Source organism: Spea bombifrons, chromosome 4 (genome assembly GCF_027358695.1).
Source record: "Spea bombifrons isolate aSpeBom1 chromosome 4, aSpeBom1.2.pri, whole genome shotgun sequence".
NCBI lineage: Eukaryota > Metazoa > Chordata > Amphibia > Anura > Pelobatidae > Spea > Spea bombifrons.
The window spans coordinates 39,874,581-39,892,175 of NC_071090.1; the positions used below are offsets into that span (position 1 = coordinate 39,874,581).

The following is a 17,595-nucleotide window of genomic DNA, read 5'->3' on the forward strand; positions in this document are numbered from 1 at the left end:
TTTTTTTAAGCAAACGGCCTTACTTTTATTAAAAGTAATGATTTGGAGTTTTGTTTCCACAGTGAGGAGCCGAGCGTGCTTTTTGGACACAGATCAGCTGGCTGGCAGACAGTAACAACGGTCTGTTCCCTGCTGCCATGCCACAACTAGCCCCCATCAGCAAAAAAAGACTCTGAAGCAGGTTTAGGGTTTTTTTTTGTTTGTTTGTTTGTTTTTTTTTACAGACAGATGACGTCTTGTGGACTGCAACTCCCATCACCCTCAGCCACGTAATGGTAGTCCACAAAAGTGGGTCCACTAGAAGAGTAAAAGATTTCATATATAACACCGATGCTAAAAAAAAAACATGGAACACAGCATACAATACAGGAGTGAATAATCTCTGAAAGGTGGCAAGAAAATCAGAAGTCATTATAATGAGTGACAATATGATTAAGTTTACTTTTTTTTTAGACATTTATTCAAACAACTCAATTCCTCTATAACTACACAAGATGCTGTATCAGTTATAAATGATTTAAAACATTGTTTATTCTCCTAAATCGAATAACCCTGTGGACTCACACCCAATCTGGAATTTGATGTCTTTTGGGTGGATAGGGTGTGTGAAGTGTTGGGTATCGGCCAGGCACATGGTACCATGCAGATTTGTGGGTTAATCTGTGCTCTTTTGACCTTGAGACAGGGCTGCTAAATGTATCCAATGCTGTAATGGAGCTTAGAGGACCAGATATTACCGTCTGACACACAGTCGTAGGGTGTGACACAGGGGCGCTTTTTGCACGAGAAGGTAATGGACCAAGCCTTTTTCCTTTGAATGCTGTTATTGGAGATACTGGGGCAAGTTTGCCACATCCGTCCTCTCCTGAGTTACTGTCCCCTTGATTGGACAAAACCTGGGTACCCAGCAGTTTCCTCTTTTCCAAGACAGTTGTCGGTGCTGTCTTTGCTCGCCATTTACTGTGCGTTAATATCTCATTTGAGTTCCTTTCAGTGGAAGAATTTAGGGCTTCTGGGTTTGTTCTGTGAAATTCCATATCATGATGGTATGTAGGCGGTGAAATGTTTGAAAGTCTTCCATCGTCCAGAGTATATATATTTTCCATAACACAGGGTGATCTTTCACATTTAAACTGTCCTTTGCCACATCTTACAACGTATTTCACCTTCTTAAGACAGCTAAACACAACAATGAAACAACAATCAACAAGTGCATATTATTTATTCCTAAACACACAACATTTGAAATCCTTACAAAGATTCTTTCTTAAAAACCTACACCGAGGTGCATGCAAGTCGCTGTTCCTGTGTAGCAGCAATCAATGCAATCATCCAGCTGGCCTCCAAAACACTTGCCACAGAATCAGCCTGGCAATTGATGTTATCGTTTTCTAAAATACCCAGTGATGTTTCCTAATCTCCCGCCTCCAACCAAAATGTAATTCAGGACGTTTTCTGTTTTGCCATTTGTTTAAATTAGCCATAATTAAGCAATGCCCCTCATTTCCTATAGTATCATGGTGTGCATAGAGCTACGTCATTTATCTTTGTTGCTTGAAAGGGATGGAATTCTTCTTTTTTTATTTTTAAAGGGACATTAAAAGGTGTATCTTGGGCTAACGTAAGCACACTTTTTTGGCCCGGCAGAGTAAGGAAATTCAAATTTCCTTTCCTTTTACACTAAATCTACATTTTGTAGGTGGCACTAACTTACCACTGAACTTCACGACTCAAAGGATGATCAAGGCCTAAGATCCTTGTTCTCAGGTCGAGGGACCTTTGCAGAATTCCAATGGCCTCCTTACATCCTCTGAAATCCGCCTGACATAATAGGATTCCTGGCCAAAATATAATACAAACAAACAAAAAAAAAGACAAAATGCCCATTATACTAATCAAACTGTTATTCAGGCCAAAACAATTATAACTGCAACGTTCTTTAGAAATGATTAACCTAAATCTAGCTGGATTTAATAAATGAATGGCTTGCTTAAGATATATTTCCTACTGATAATGATTACATAGTAAACTAGGGTTATTATACATAATTCCCTAAGAACATTTTGCCTTTAAGTCTCTTAGAACAATGTGTTCCTTTGCAGACATTTCAAGAAGCTAGATTCTTGCTTTAATATAGTTTCTCCAGAAAGCGAATTTTAATTAAGCTTGCCCACGAATTCACACGCATTGCTACATTTTTATGGTCCTTACGCAACTCGCATTACCATTATTACCTGATTTAAATAATGTAGTGCTCAGGCTTAGTTTGAGATTGTCTTTGATTTCCACTGATTGTGACAATTCTTCAGCAGATTCTTTTATACTTATCACTTCTTTGTAGATTTCGAGTGCTTGTAATCTGTGGGAACTGAGAACATGACCGTTTGATTTTAGAATTTAGAAAGCAAAATCTTTTTATGTTTAATCATCTGAGCAAGACAAGCAGTCTATATGTTATTTGTTGTTACAGAATTCAGCTGTTTTAATAATACATCGAGCTCATTATTCAAGAGGTAGTGAGAGCGAAGAAAAGCTTCATTCAGTCACAGTACCGGCCTAGAACAGCAAAACTGACTACTTAAGGCCAGCAGCCTATTATAAATCAAATTGGAAATAAAACGACGCCAACAACCAATATAAGTAACTGTGCCAGGAGTATTCTGATTATTAAAACCTTTAAAAGACATATAAATCATTTTATATGTTACATTGAAAGGAAATACCTGGACATCTATTATACAACAGCAAGCTTAAGATGACAGCAGAGGTCAACCCTAACCTCCAATGGAGGAGCCCCAAGAGATATGGTCTAATGGAGCTACTTGTTGTCAAAGGAGGACCTCAAGAAACCCAGTGTATATGTTTGGCCTCATCAGACTATAACCAAGAACGGGGCATAGTTTCGGGTAGACTTAAAGAGCCCAGAGATAACTCTCTGCATGGTCTAATACAGAGTAGAAAAAGGCAACCATGCCTGCAATATCAAACTTGCACAAAACATCTTCCTTCAAAACTGTGCTTCACAAATAAACTGGTGGCAAGTCAGTAAGAGGCAGTTCCACCAAGCCAAGGGTCCCAGCATCAAACACAGCCAGATCCCTTCTAGATGTCTGGAGGTCCACAAACTCTGCTACATTTGCTCTGCAGAAGCTGCCAATAAGCTTAACGTACTGATCTGTAAGAAACGGGTCAAGGGAACAAGCTATAATTTCTTTCTATTTTTACTCTTTCAAACATTTTGAAAATTCTGCTGATTCCTCTGCAAGTAAAATGTCGGCCAAAATGTGGACATCCCTCATTGTACCTAGAAAGCTAAAAACTACATATAGATCATAAGGCACCGAAGGCTGAGCTTGCTGTTTTTCTGGTTCTGGGCTGCCCTTGGGGATGGAGAAGTCTGATATACTGATGAAGATATTTCCATCATAATGAAACGTCTAAGATGCCCCTGAGCGGGGATCCATCGTTGGACAAACAATCAAGCATTTGCTGTTCTCAGCTGTGTTCGTCTGATACTTGTCTGTGTGAAAGTAACATGCTATGGTTACAGCAGCTTGATGCGAAGTCTGTCGGTGGTGTGGAAATTTCCATAGGAATACACCCAGAGATAAACAGCATTCTAGTAATTGTATACTTACAAAGGTAAAATATAGCAGCAGCTGCCACCCTGCAAAGTGATAATTATGTTAATCCCTTAGGTCTATCAAACACATGGAACTCAAACTTCATTACTGATAATACTGGCAAAGAGCTCCCTTGAAAATGGCCCATTTATATATCTTGTTCACGTGAACTATGGTGGAACACCAGGATATGTTGTAATATCCAATGGTCTGCACAAAGACGTTGTCCCTTAAATCAAGCCTCGAGAGGTAACCTTCATAAACACAACACAACCTGTAGTTGTGCCACTTAATACAGAAGATCAGCATTACATGAATCAGTCATGAGTTAAGAAAACATTATAAAAAAAAAAGCTGGTTTGGTATCAGTAATAAATGCTATCCGGGTATGGAGTGGATGTTATTAAGCAGCACTCGCTCCTACGAGATGGGGAGTATTAGCTGTGTGATTAGCAAGAACAAAATGGTCATGTCTTCGTGTTCCTCATACAGAACAAGTACTGCAGAAAAGCAATGTGATATTTGGGCTCTGATTCCCTATGCACGCCATTGCTCCGAGAAACAGAATTATTGCTGCTATTCCCACATAATCTGCATTCGCATCACCCATCCCTACAGCATGCATATCATCCACACTTGCTCAATTACCATCTTAAAATAGAGGACATGACCTGGCGTTACATTCTGTACATGCTGAACCATACATAAACAGTCCCAGGCTTTAGTATACAATGCAGCATATAACTCTCTCCTCACCAGTTAGGGGTATTTTACAAAGTGGTAGAGGGAATCCATTTTAGTCCAGTGTTAAAAAGGAATACGACTAGTAGTTACATATGTTTAGTTAAAACGCTCAGCCCCGCTACACCAGAAAACTCCTTTGGTATACTTACTATGTGTCATTTCTCGGATGGCTTTTTAAATCTGCTAGATATTCCTGCACTTCACCTGTTAGAACGTGCCTCTTTCCATGCAGATTGCATCTGATATTGTAGCTTTCACACAGATGTTTTTCCGACTCAGAGAAGTTCCCTACTGAAAACCTGAAATGAGAGAAAAGAGATTTTCTTTTGGTCATTCAGGATCTCAAATATTACTGAGATAACCACAAGCATAGGTTGTTGCTGGCGTGGGAGGATGAAGGTTATTGTAGTATATGCTCTTCACCCAAAAGTCCCAAGCACCATATTCAGAACACACAATCAACGCAGTCAACAATCAATATTCCTATGCCTGTTTTTGGCATATGAAAATCAGCCGCAGCATGATTTTAGGATCCAAAAGTATTCAAGGTATGATCTGACACAGTGCGTAGATATGAATTAAACACTTGTACAAAAATGGTGTTCAACACTTTGATTTTAAAATGTGTCACGTATAAAACATAAGTCCTCCACAGTCACTTAGTGTGACATTATATCAAAGTAGCTACTATTACACAACATATGCGGTGACCACATATCCATATAACCAGTTGCTGTATTGGGATTCCACCTCAGCAGCTGGAACCAGAAATGATTGAAGTCTTGGTCTACTAGCGAAAGGATTTCAGAAGCTTGCCCTATTAGAAGATATTCCAGTACTTTAGCATACACGACTATCTAACACTACCTGTTCATAGTGCATTCGGCAGTGTTTTAACCTCTTTTTGTTGTCAGTGAGTTGATTTCTCATTTAGCAAGTAAAGAGTTAAATCCTTTGCTGTGAAATGGATTGTTTTTGTGTTATTTTTTCCACCCGCTAAAGCGAGGCAGTACCCATTGTCCATTTGAATAATTACAGAACCTTCAGTGCTGGGTGAGGTCTATTATTCCTGTTATTCATGGCTTTTTTTAAGCTTATTATAGTTTGTTTCCAAGGTGCTAGTGACGTGACATCTCTTGGTAGCATAATGGATGACAGTCACAAAAAAAGAGAGATAAGTAGTATTAATTCTTAAAGGGTCCATCATGCAAAATTGCTTTTATTGCAGGGATCAGAGAAGCAAACGGAATATTCCGGCCTTATCCCTGTTTCAGTGAGACCCATCCCTTTCAGAAAAAACTACCTTTCTACTATCGCTAACAGATATCATCCGTGCGTATGCACACACATATTTACCCTATCCCCATATTTTCACCCCATAGCTGCTGGGTCCACATAGAAACACTCTACAGAGCACAGGGCAAAACAAGGAACAGACCTTGATAAGTTCCTTTTATAGATCTCCATAGCTAATTTTGATTATCATATGTGTTGTACGGAAATTTCACATTAAAACAGGCATCTATTTCAAATTAACACAGAAAACCTACTTGTAGAGACCTTGGCAGAGTTGCAGTACCGCTTGCTCATAAGGATCAGGAGAAAACAGTTGGAAATGGCTGATGGCATCTTCAAGAGCTTGCCGGAGTTGCCCTGAGAACTGTATGGCATTTGAAAGAGCTAAATGACACTTCAACCTACCTGTTGATAAATACATGAGCTGCATGAGTTAATTTTTTTTAATTTATTTTATTCCAATAAGATCTTTGATTTGTTGGAGTATTCCTAATTCACGGGCATTAAATAAGGACCATCTGGTGATAGCTTTCTACTACTCCTAGGCACTGAGTAAGAACAGGCTGTGCAGAAGGGTCAGAGATAGACTGCTATAATAAAATCTACATTTCAAGTCACTACTGATTATTCTATTCCCAGGCCAAGAACAATATTCTATTGTATCACAGTAAAAAAATGAACTATATAACAAGCACTCATGTTGGAGATTGGATAGCGTTTACACAATGAAATATATTAGGGCGTAACTTAAGTTAATGCACACAAGACAAGCCAACAGTTTTAATTCAGTTACTTCTTTATTATGTGCAAGTTGGAGAATGAATAACCTACCTTCATTGGTGGGGCGTATGCATATGACTGAAGTGATATGACAGAAATTGTTGACAGATTTATGTGTAGCCAATAGAAGATGTGATCTGTGCCCTTTATAGTTCCCATTTGCTGCTTACGGTGTTTAAATTTAGAACTCTGACACACAGATCTATGATGTGGGATATATAAACCTACCGACTGCCTCCGGGTTATGATAGATCACACAAATGTCACTGGCTTACACGTGGCTGTCGGTTCAGGAAACTGCTCAGCGCAGTTTCCTCTATTCCTGTTGTGTGTTTATTAAGGTTCTCGGCATTTTGCTTAATTCTTATTATTATTTATTGTTTTATATAGGGCCATCATATTCCACAGTCTGTACAATGGGTAAACAGGACATAACAAGTAGTTTGTAACATAACAATTTGACTTACAGAAACAAGAGGTAGGGAGGACAGTGCGCACACGATCGTAAAATCTAGGATGCTTTAAAAGTAAAGTGTACAGTGGCCATGAGAGGTGACCATAGATCCAAATACTAGAGATACTCTACTTACTTACTGGCCTGTGGGGTTTAATTAAGTCTTTGTATACATTATGCATTAAACAAATATTTAACAGATAATATCTATGCAAAAGCCCTGGTCCATAGTAGCCATGAAATGTTTATGTCTACAAAGCAAGGGCTTTGTTTATGGGGAGTTGTTTCCCTCAGAAAGGCAGGGAATTCTTGTGGTATTCACACCTAGGGATACCTTGGATGTAAAGCCGCCTTGAAGTTATCCCTTTGATCTCATCTTCTTTAATGTTTTTATGACCAGAACGTATTAATTGCATTAGATGCATATGATATTGAATACCTTGCAGTTTTAGTAGCTGCTCATTATTTTCTAAGTCCTCCGGAGTGAAACCTTGAAATCCCTGCAAAGCCTTCTGATAGTACATAGATGCTTTTGGCCATGATCCACTGTCTCGATATAGGTCTGCAATAGACTTCTGTGTCCGCATGAGAACCTCTGTACTTTTCTTATCCAATGTACACTAAAGAAATGTGATAATACATAGGAAAACACATTCTGAGCATTTTACTGAAAACATGGTAAACGCAAACCCAAGAATATTTACAGTGTTTTCTCTTATTCTGATTATAGCATTATAATATATATCAATGCTTTAATGCTGTCTGTGCAGACACAGGTTACATGCTCTACTTAATGATGTCTTTGTGTGTTTCACTGCCGGAATTGTAATATTTTAATCTGGCAGATTCCTGTGGGACATAATTATTCAATTACATGTTCTTCTGATGTAACTGTTACACGATGCTGATGTCACTGTTTCATTATGGATATTGGCAGGTGGCAAAGAAGCATGTTATTTGACAAACTTACAATCAAAATGTTTTTGCGGACACATTCCACGGTTTAACTTACTTTTTCCAGGTGACTTTCAAGAAATGACAGTATTTCCTCTGCTTGATTAGTCTTTCCAATATCCTTAAGGCACTGGGCAGCAAAGCAGATGACACTACCATATTCCGCCATCTCACTAATATCTTCATTCATAGCTGCTGGAAAATGGGGTTGGGAAAAAAAAATAGGTTAACATAGGCAACAGAAATAAATAAAGATTTGCTAATTTTGGAGAACAGACTAAATGCTATTTTTTAATCATTTAAATATATGTGTTAAATACTTTATAAATGTTTTGTACAAGGTGTGTGGCCTGAGAAATGCATTGAATGAGTAAAACCCAACAGACTGCACATTGATTACTATTACATAGGAAATAACGGATGAATTCCATGAAACATCACTACACACGCATAATGATATGTATGGTATGTAAAGAACCTGTGTCTATTATAGAGTATCCCTGTTTTCTTTTTACTTGAGGCATTCATGGAAGGTATACTGGAGGTCTACATTAAGAGTGCCTCTGCTCGGCAAGATGCTTTTTTTGTAAGCGTTACCATTTCTTGTCAAAGTTGGAGCCTTGCGACAAGTTACACCTGTCAGAGCCGCCTAAACTTTTTAGTTCACTTGCAACATAATGCCATCTGCTGGATTTTCACTTCTACTGCACTTCTTCTTTAAAGTGTTGGAGGTTACTTGGTAATTATTTTACCTGACGGTTACTAGACCACATTGTCTAAAGCCATATAAAGTTTTAAACATAACTGATTCTTTGAATAAGGACCTATGGGTGCAGATTAATAGAAACTGATTCAATATGCGCCTCTTAGAAATGAGTCTAGTGTAATGTTAGTGATATTTTGGCACACACTGAAAACTAATAATAATGGTCATTCCCAGACACTAACATAAATATGTGGTATACCTTCATTTTATTATGTAGTGACCCTTTCTGAGATGTGAGTGGGGCATAGGGACCGGTACAAAGCAACAGCAAAAGAACTGACAATCAAAAGATTGGAAAATGGGGTAGGGAACTGCTGGGTAGTTAAAACTAGGCCTTAGCATGCATTTACGAATGGTGTAGGATGTTGCACCATGGGAAAGTCATGGTCTCATTCTTAGGACCCATGTCTGGATTGCAAGAATAAAATATAGACTATGGAATAGAATAGAATATGGGATAGAAGTGCGCTAATGAAACAGAAAAGCCAGATCTGTGCAACTAGAGCCATGTGAAGTACGGCATCACATGCTAGACCTACAGACTAACCCATGGATCCACCATCCTTATATACAATAGTACTTGAAGGTGAGGAAGGTAGTGAATATACATAAGATGGTGTGGGACTAATCTCAAGTAACTCCAGTGATGATGGTCAGCAATCAGAGGAATTGCTTTGTTCCCGTTTTAATGCCACCTTGTATTACCACAAACCTCTTTGGAAGATAGTTCAGCCACAATCAATTTCTAGAGTTGGTCCAACTTTCCAACAATATGCTCTGGGTTCAACTTAATGGTTTTGTACTTTTAACCAGGGCCGAGTTTATGTTTAATAAAGCAGCCTATATCATCCTAGAAACCACTCTAAGCTCTAATCGTTCATGGAAATATCTTACATGTGAAAATGCATTGATATGTCTAGCTAAAGCCTGAAAAGTCCATTTCAATGTAATCCTCGTGTCATATCAAGACAAAAAACATAGCATAGCATCATATATTCAGTCCTCTGAATTACAGTCATTAATCCTCACCTTTATCCCAATCCCCGGAGAAAACAGTAATTAACAACCACTAACCGATCTTACCTCTCCTGCTGTCCATCATCTTTTCACATTCCACAGCTGGGTCATTCCCAGATGCAAGGAGAAACTTCCAGGAACGAATAAGGTCCATCTTCATCTCGTAACCAACCCTTGTGCTTCTGTACACTAAATCTAAAGTTCTGTAATGGAAAATGATCAGCTGGGTTTGGTCTTATGTGTCCTTAGAATTGGCACACTGTTCTAGTTATGAAATCTGTACGTGGTCAAAGATCTCACATGAAATAGAGCTGTGGCGTTATATTTTACATTTTATTGAAATGCACATGTGATTTAAAACAAAGTTCTTGAAATCATGGTTCTTAGAAATATAGAATTTCATGCCAGAACCACCGTTTTTTAACATAACCGTAGGAGAGGCAGGTAGAAGTCCCAGACCATGGGTAATTTATGGAGCAGAGACTTGCTTCAGCTAATGTACACTGAAGTGTTGTAGAAATTTCATTTATTTGAAGAATAGAACTAAGGCAGTTCCTGTTAAAACCTCGAGTGAGCCCCAAAGTACCTCCTGAAAAGCATTTATTAATTAAAAAAGTAGATTTTGGTATTTCTATCATTAAAGTATTACTATACATAATGTAAAGAAACATATGGATGAAAACAATAATATTGAATATGAAATAAAAGCTATAAGTTTCTATATTTAGCCTCCACGGCTTCAAAACATATATAAATCATGTTGGTGTGCATTTAAACAATGATGGAATACCTTGCGTTTGTAAGAAATCTATACATCTCACTTAGGTTGCCAATCATCTTTAGGTGCCAAGAAACTTCTTCAAAAACCCGTCTTGATAAATCCATCTGCTGGAAGTACTTAATAAGAAGTTGGTGATAACGTTTTCTCTTATGGTTCATGGTATTCTGGAAATAATTATCCAGGCTATAGCTAACTGGCATAGTTATACCTATAAAAAGACATGATATTAAAATACACATCCTTTGCAACATAAGTATAAATTCCGGTACTTGAACTTTTAAGATGAAGGCGTAGGATAGTGTTTTAAACGTGCATGGGGTTGGCATTCAGCTACTTTGAACATATGACAAGACTAATGACTAATGACCGACCAAATGGGACCAAAGGTTCTAATCTGCCATCAAAACTCTGTGTAGGACAACTAGACAGCACAACTTTCCATTAACCCCTTAATGACAAAGCCTGTACATGTACGGGCTCAAAATGCATTGTTTTCAATGGGTTTAGGGACCACCCAGGGGTTAAGAGGTTACGCAGTATTTTGGACAGGATCTTGTGTTAGATAGATCTTGCTGACATGAACATAACCCCCTTAGGATTTTTTTTTGTTTCTGTATTATTATTGTTTTATATAACGCCATCGTAGTCCGCAGCGCTGTACAATGGATGCATAGATTTATATGAAAAAACAAAGGGAACGTTTGTTCATGGTTCTTACCAAGAAATAAGTGATCAACAGCATAACGACAAGATTGATGACAGAAGTGCAGCAATCCATCGGGTTTCTCCTCGATCCATTTAGAAGCTGCTGAACGAAAGGCAGCCCAGTGTATTGAAGTGACTTCAAAATGATCTTGGTATCCCATGTTTTTCAAAAGCTGAAGGATATCGTCATCACCCAGACCACACCGTGAGATACTCAGCAAACACAAGACATCTACCACCCAGCCTTTCATTTCTGCCAATGCTGCAAGATGTAGAGAAAGGTCTGTCATTAAAATACCTTTACATTAGCTGGTATTAATGTGTTAATTATGGCTTAATTTTATATACAATATGCATGATTACAACATATTTCTTGTTATACTGTCACTAAAAGTCATTTAACAACCATATGTAAAATACTATCTAGGAACGAGTGCCCAGCAGCACATGTGATGTGCTACATGGTTTTTGACAATCATATGCATGGGGATACTTCCCCTACTTAAAACTGTTGTAAACATTTGATCATATGTGATTATTTTTATCATAGACCTGAAAGGTTTTGTGAAAAGGATCTTAAATCCCAAATCAGAATCCATGCATACTTGCCAGAGAGAACTACTTAGGAAAAGCTAGTCAAGCTGAACTCATTGTACCTTTAGTTAATCAATGGCCAATGTGGGAATTACCAGCAAAATCTCTCTTTTTCTCTTACTAGATCATTGTGGTTTTGCAAGCATCATTGTTCACAACTCGGTAACACTTCTGCCTGCCTATAACTTCACGTTGACAATCAACTCAAGCATGTGAGACTTTGCTTGCCTATCACCGCATGGACCCTGATTTGTGTGAAATTGCCTGCTTATGAATATACCTTTAATTATTTCCCACATATTGGAAACTGAACATTCCTCAATTTATTTCATGTCTGCTCTAGTCCTTTTACTTTTCTTGTTGGATTCTCTGGGCTCCTGAAGACACTCTAAGTAACATCAATGTTAGTTACCTGTATTCGCTAAAATTTGATTAGCTTTTTTCTTCTTTTTGGGTTTTTCATATGTCCAGCTGTAGTCTTTGACCCACCGCTCTATCAGAAAAGACCACATCTGTTCTGTGGTGAGAGCATCGAGGTAATCATCAACCGAACTGGATTCAAACATGTATTGCGAGTACAGGCAAAGCTCACTTGCCAGGACTGCAAGTTGGAGAGGAGTTATTTTTCCTTTCTTGTTAACAATGCTTTCCAGCTGATCCGGGGCAATTTGTTTATCTGATATCGCTAACTGCTTCTTAATGATCTCTAGTCCAACGTCACCGCTCAGTGCCTCCAGCTCAATCATCTGCACATCTATACGTTCCTTCATATATTTGTAGGACAGGTGGGATTTGTTGGTAGTCATAATGATTTTGCAATGTCGAGGAAGGTTCACTGGTAGCCATGTGAAACCTTTTGCCTATTTATGAAAAAGACAGGGCCTGAGCTTCCACCTCGTCCTGAAAAGCCATGTTCACCATATACAATATCAACAAGAACTCTGGTAGCCATAATATTTAGTATTCATACGTTTAAAACGCTACAGAGAACAAATTTTTCCTAAATTAATATTCAGATTTTGGGGGGTCGTCTTATAATCGGGGTCGTCTTATAATCAAGCAAATACGGTAATAGTAATGCATACTAACAGCGACAACTGAAATGTAGAAACCATCAAACTAAGGTACACTGCGTTTCTGCGTTACATTTTGTGAACGTTTTTTACTTGCTCTGCCGCTAACCCACGAATTCCAGAAAGTTCATCGATTCCATCCAAAAGTAGCACACATGGTTTCAGCGCAATGGACGCCAGAAAAGCCTCTACAACCAGCGGGAACTCAAACCCATCAGTAATATTCTCGCCAGAACAAGCATCTTGACTGTCAGTACCTAGAACACAAAGCAAATACAATGCAAACTGCATTATTACCAGGCAACAAAGTATGTTAAAATGCATTCTTTGTGGGTTAGACTGCAAAGGACACTAAAATACTCCTCTTTAATGCAGTTACATACCCAGTATCTTGCCAGCAGGTTCCCTGCCACAGTTCCTTACACTACAGAATATTGTTGATGCTAATGCTCTATGAATGTTTTAGATCATCCAGCATAAACGTTTCCGATATACTTACCAAAGTATTCACCCTGAAGCTGTGTAATGCAATGCCGCATAAAAGAGATGATGTCATTCCTCCTTCCATTACTTCCAGCAAAGTAAGGGATTACCGTTACGTCCGGATCATACTTCCTAAACAAGCAGAGCCATTTAGCAACCAGAGTCGACTTTCCGCAGCCTCGAACGCCTTGAAGCAAAAGAATGGACTTCTTCAGTTCTGCTGCTGATGGTGATCTGTCAGCAAGAAAAGCACATGTTACAAAGTTCTGCACGTTCTTGCTATAGTGCATTTCAATTATAGTGAGTTATTTAATATCAGGGGCACCTATATTTTACAAGGGCAGGTTCTGGGCCTCATATGGATTCTATTATACCTGCTAATGACTACTGTTGAATTATTTGAAATTATGTGCCCACACATAAATGTTTTATTCTATACAGTGTGCAAAATTAGCATCTTGCTATTATTACATAATATGTATGTGCATAAGCAAGTGCACAATGACATGTTCCGCAAGGCATTTGCATTAACATCTGTTAGGGTACAAAAAAATGGACATTATACAACTGGACTGTGCAGTGGTTGACCTGCGATACGGTTCCTGCCCCACCTTCCCTGGACTTATTCCACAAAAGTTTCTAGTATTTGTCCACGTTCATTTTGAAAAAGAGCCCCTGTAGCTTGTTGCCAAATTGGCCTTAAAGACAGGCCAATGTTATATTAAGACCTACATATCTAGCTTGCACTTTGGAAAAATACTGATTGTGTTTAAGACACACTCTTACTCCAGGGAAATGGGAAAAGTGGGGACAATAGGATACCATTATAGGGACCCACACTGGTTTGTTCTTCTGCCCTGATTGTTGTATGTGACATGTTTTCTGTATACATACATTATATATATATATATATATATATATATATATACATACATACACACAAAAATAATATTAGTACCATAACTGCAACCTGCATAGCAGCATTAACAGTCCATAAAAGAATCTTCAATTCATTAGTTATGCAATGGAAAAATCTGTTGCAGACCGTGGTTGCCTATTCAGTCCTCGCCAAATCTGCTACATGTTGTCAACTAAGTAGAGCAACCCCGTATCCACCAATATTTTTAATGTGTCCTTAGGGGGCGTGGTTGGAGGCGGGGCTGGGACCTACCTTGCGTTACATTGAGGCAGAAGACTGAGACATGACATCATAGCTTGGTGCACAACTTCAATGTGCTCCAAGGAGGCCATATGGGGGCTGTGAAGCTACATGCATTCCTCTAGTGACAACCACAAGGTTAAATCTGCATTAAATCTGGATTAACAATCTTTGCTTTTCCTATCATTCACGTAAAAAAATCCCTTCATCCTATCCTATCCTATGTCCTGTTTTTACGGGGGAAAGCTCTGCAGGGCTGCTTGAACCCTTCCTTGCCCATTGTCTAACTATCTAGTCTGTTCAGTAGGGTTCAGTCCTAAAAATCAGCTGTTTTAAGCATGCAAAAATAATAACACTAAAAAATGTAGCAGGCATGGGAACCAATTACGGTATATTACAGGAACATTTATTCTTCGAAGTGGCATCCTGTACCTTGATGAAGCACCGTTGAAAAAGCGAACATCAGAGATATCCTCAGATGTGATCAAATAAGGAGACTGTTCCTTTCTCAGAGCACTGAAAGCAAACGTATCCAGAATTGTAAGCAGTTTTGTCAGTTGTTCATTGGACACAAAACCTTTACAAAGACCTTCGGCAAAAGCTTCGTGGTAAGCTTGAGCAAGACTGTATTCATGACCTTTACAAAAAGAAACAAGAGTAAGTGGTTTTTATCACAGGCGAAGACAAACAGCCACAATCAAAAATGGAAGGTGCTATATGCCAGTATACACATTAGGAATTTCACTTACTTGCGCATATATTTGCTTTAAATGAAAGATAAACTGTGTGGAGCAGTATGAAACTTTTATGTATGTTAATGGAAATTTACTGTCACAAAAGAAGAGAGTGTTGTATTGTGTAGTTCCTCCTAACATCAAAGTCTAAGTCATTACAACAAACAGCCAGGCCTATTAACACTGAATTCCAGCAGAGAAACAGGCAATAACACCCCATTTCAAACATGTTTAGCACAGACAAATATAGTACAAAATGTTCTATTTTGTTCCGTTTTATATAAATGCAGAAATATGGATGCTGATAATCCTTTGGTATTTTCCCAGTAAATCAAACCATGCCACCCAATTTGTTGGATTGCTACACACAATAAAAATATTTATCTTCGATGTTGCCCTAGGCCTGACCCAGGGCAGCTCCCCCAGCTCCCACCTCTGGGGCCACCATCCTTACTGCTGTGATATCCCAGCGCTTGGTCTATCGGGGAGATACAGTGCATGGGAACAGCGTGCTATACATGGTGCATCAGGTATGCACTGCCCTCCATAGCGTAAATGGGCCGGTTGGGTTGATCAGACATATCCCTTATAACTAGCCCATTGGACAAGGGTGTATCAGGCAACCTGATCTCATTAGGCCAACCAAACATCATCTCACTAACTGGTCTGTGCAATAAGCAGGGTCGGCTCAGCCCTTCTCATAGAACAACATGCCAGGGTTGGCCTTAATGCAAGATGAAGTCAGTGTGTTAAAACTGAAACACTCCTGTAAATTCATGGGTTAATAAATAAAACCTTTTTTTGCTCACTGTCCCTTGAATAAGTGGCACACGAGAATATAAAGAGACAAGCACGAAGTGCAGTAAAGCCATACCTTTTACAAGGTTCATAGCATTCTAGACCAAATGTGAATGGAAAATTAAATTATAAGTGAACAACAACTGAATTTTGTTAAAGAGATATGTATTTTGAAATATATTCAAATATATTCACATATACCATCCTGAGGGTCCGTCCATCGCGGAAATCTGTTCAGATATGTCATGTATCATTTTTGTCTCTCTAAAGAATATAACTCACCTAGGTTAGCAGGAACGGCACTGAGAGGATACACTTTTTCTATTACATCACACCAATCTTTAAGCACCAATTGCCCCAGTTCCTCTTTTGTTTTAAAGAACTTTACAGGTAACCCTCTGTCCACAATTCTTGTTTTCAGTTCCCATATTTTTGTTTCTTCGTGCTCATTTGCAGCTGTGCATGTAGACATGGAGGCTTTCTTCTCATTCCCATTGGCTTTTTGTAGTTCTTGGTCAATAAAATTATAATCTCTGAAGTAGAAGTAATGAAATTTTGTATCTTGTAAGAATACAGCTTGGATGATTTCCAACTCTGTCAAACTACGGTGACTGTGATCTTCTTCTAGAACCCAGCGGTAACCATTCTTTGCTGCCACAATGAGATTTTGCTCTACTCTTGATAACGATCTAAAATCTGGGACATCAGAAACAACAGCTAGACGGCCATTTTCAGTCTCTGGAACATATTCCCCATAGGTATGGCCAAGTAGGCATATAAAGAAAGGCGATGAACTGTTAATGTAATCAAGACGAAGTTTCAGCTGCATAGAAGACACTAAGTGAGACTGCTCGAGGACAGCAGACTTAACATCTGTGCTTTCTTCTAATGTCCACCTCATGTCAATTGGTTTGAAGGACGTCCCTCGAGATACAGAGAAATTATTGAGCTGAGGGAATACATGATGTGCCAAATAGTTTCTTTCTTCTTGGAAATCTTTTACTGTTGAACATACATAAGGTCGAATATGTGGCCTATGGGTAAAATAATAATAGCTGTCTTTTTGCTCCTCAATGAACACCTGCGTCATGATGAGAGTATGAGTCCTTCTAGAGTTGCAAGCCTAATTCTCCAGCATTCTAAACAAGGTTTATTGGTTCATTTCAAATTACCACAGTGTGTTAACACCATAAATCCAAGCTGATTCCATTATATCTGCAACACAAATAAAACAAAATAAATATACCAACAACGCCTGAACCTTCTACTGATTGTATAATGCTTGTTTTTCTAGATTTCACCAAAAATCCCAGGTTCCCTGAGGTGATCTAGTCTCCAAAATAATTACACTGATTACAACACACAACTCAAGCTATTGGCGGTTTAGATAAACACATTTACTTCTGCTGTGATATACTAATAATGCGAATCCTCTCTACATCTGGCTAAAGTAGCTGGGAAAAAATTATCGAATACCCAGTGTGCATTCTGTAAGTCACCATAATATCCTCTTTGCACATAGAGATAGGTTTTATTGTATATGCAGACACGTTTCTAGAGTGAAACAACTTCTAGACTTTTTAAATCAGTATCTGAAAGTAACAGCTGCCAAGGCAATTAGGTCGACTCACAAG

At 38.6% G+C, this 17,595-nt stretch overlaps 1 protein-coding gene across 1 annotated transcript; it reads right to left on the reverse strand.

The window, feature by feature from the left end:
- Positions 1 to 417: 417 nt before the first annotated feature.
- LOC128491267 (tetratricopeptide repeat protein 41-like) lies at positions 418 to 17,082 on the reverse strand. The gene is made up of 15 exons (XM_053463549.1): positions 16,244 to 17,082; positions 14,862 to 15,066; positions 13,287 to 13,504; positions 12,881 to 13,044; positions 12,127 to 12,574; positions 11,134 to 11,382; positions 10,425 to 10,623; positions 9,701 to 9,837; positions 7,910 to 8,043; positions 7,337 to 7,517; positions 5,918 to 6,068; positions 4,517 to 4,666; positions 2,235 to 2,368; positions 1,715 to 1,838; positions 418 to 1,179 (listed from the first exon to the last, which is right to left on the reverse strand). Exons 1-15 carry the CDS (start codon positions 17,049 to 17,051, stop codon positions 561 to 563), a joined length of 3,921 nt encoding a protein of 1,306 aa, XP_053319524.1. The 5' UTR covers positions 17,052 to 17,082; the 3' UTR covers positions 418 to 560.
- Between the last annotated feature and the right edge of the window lie 513 nt (positions 17,083 to 17,595).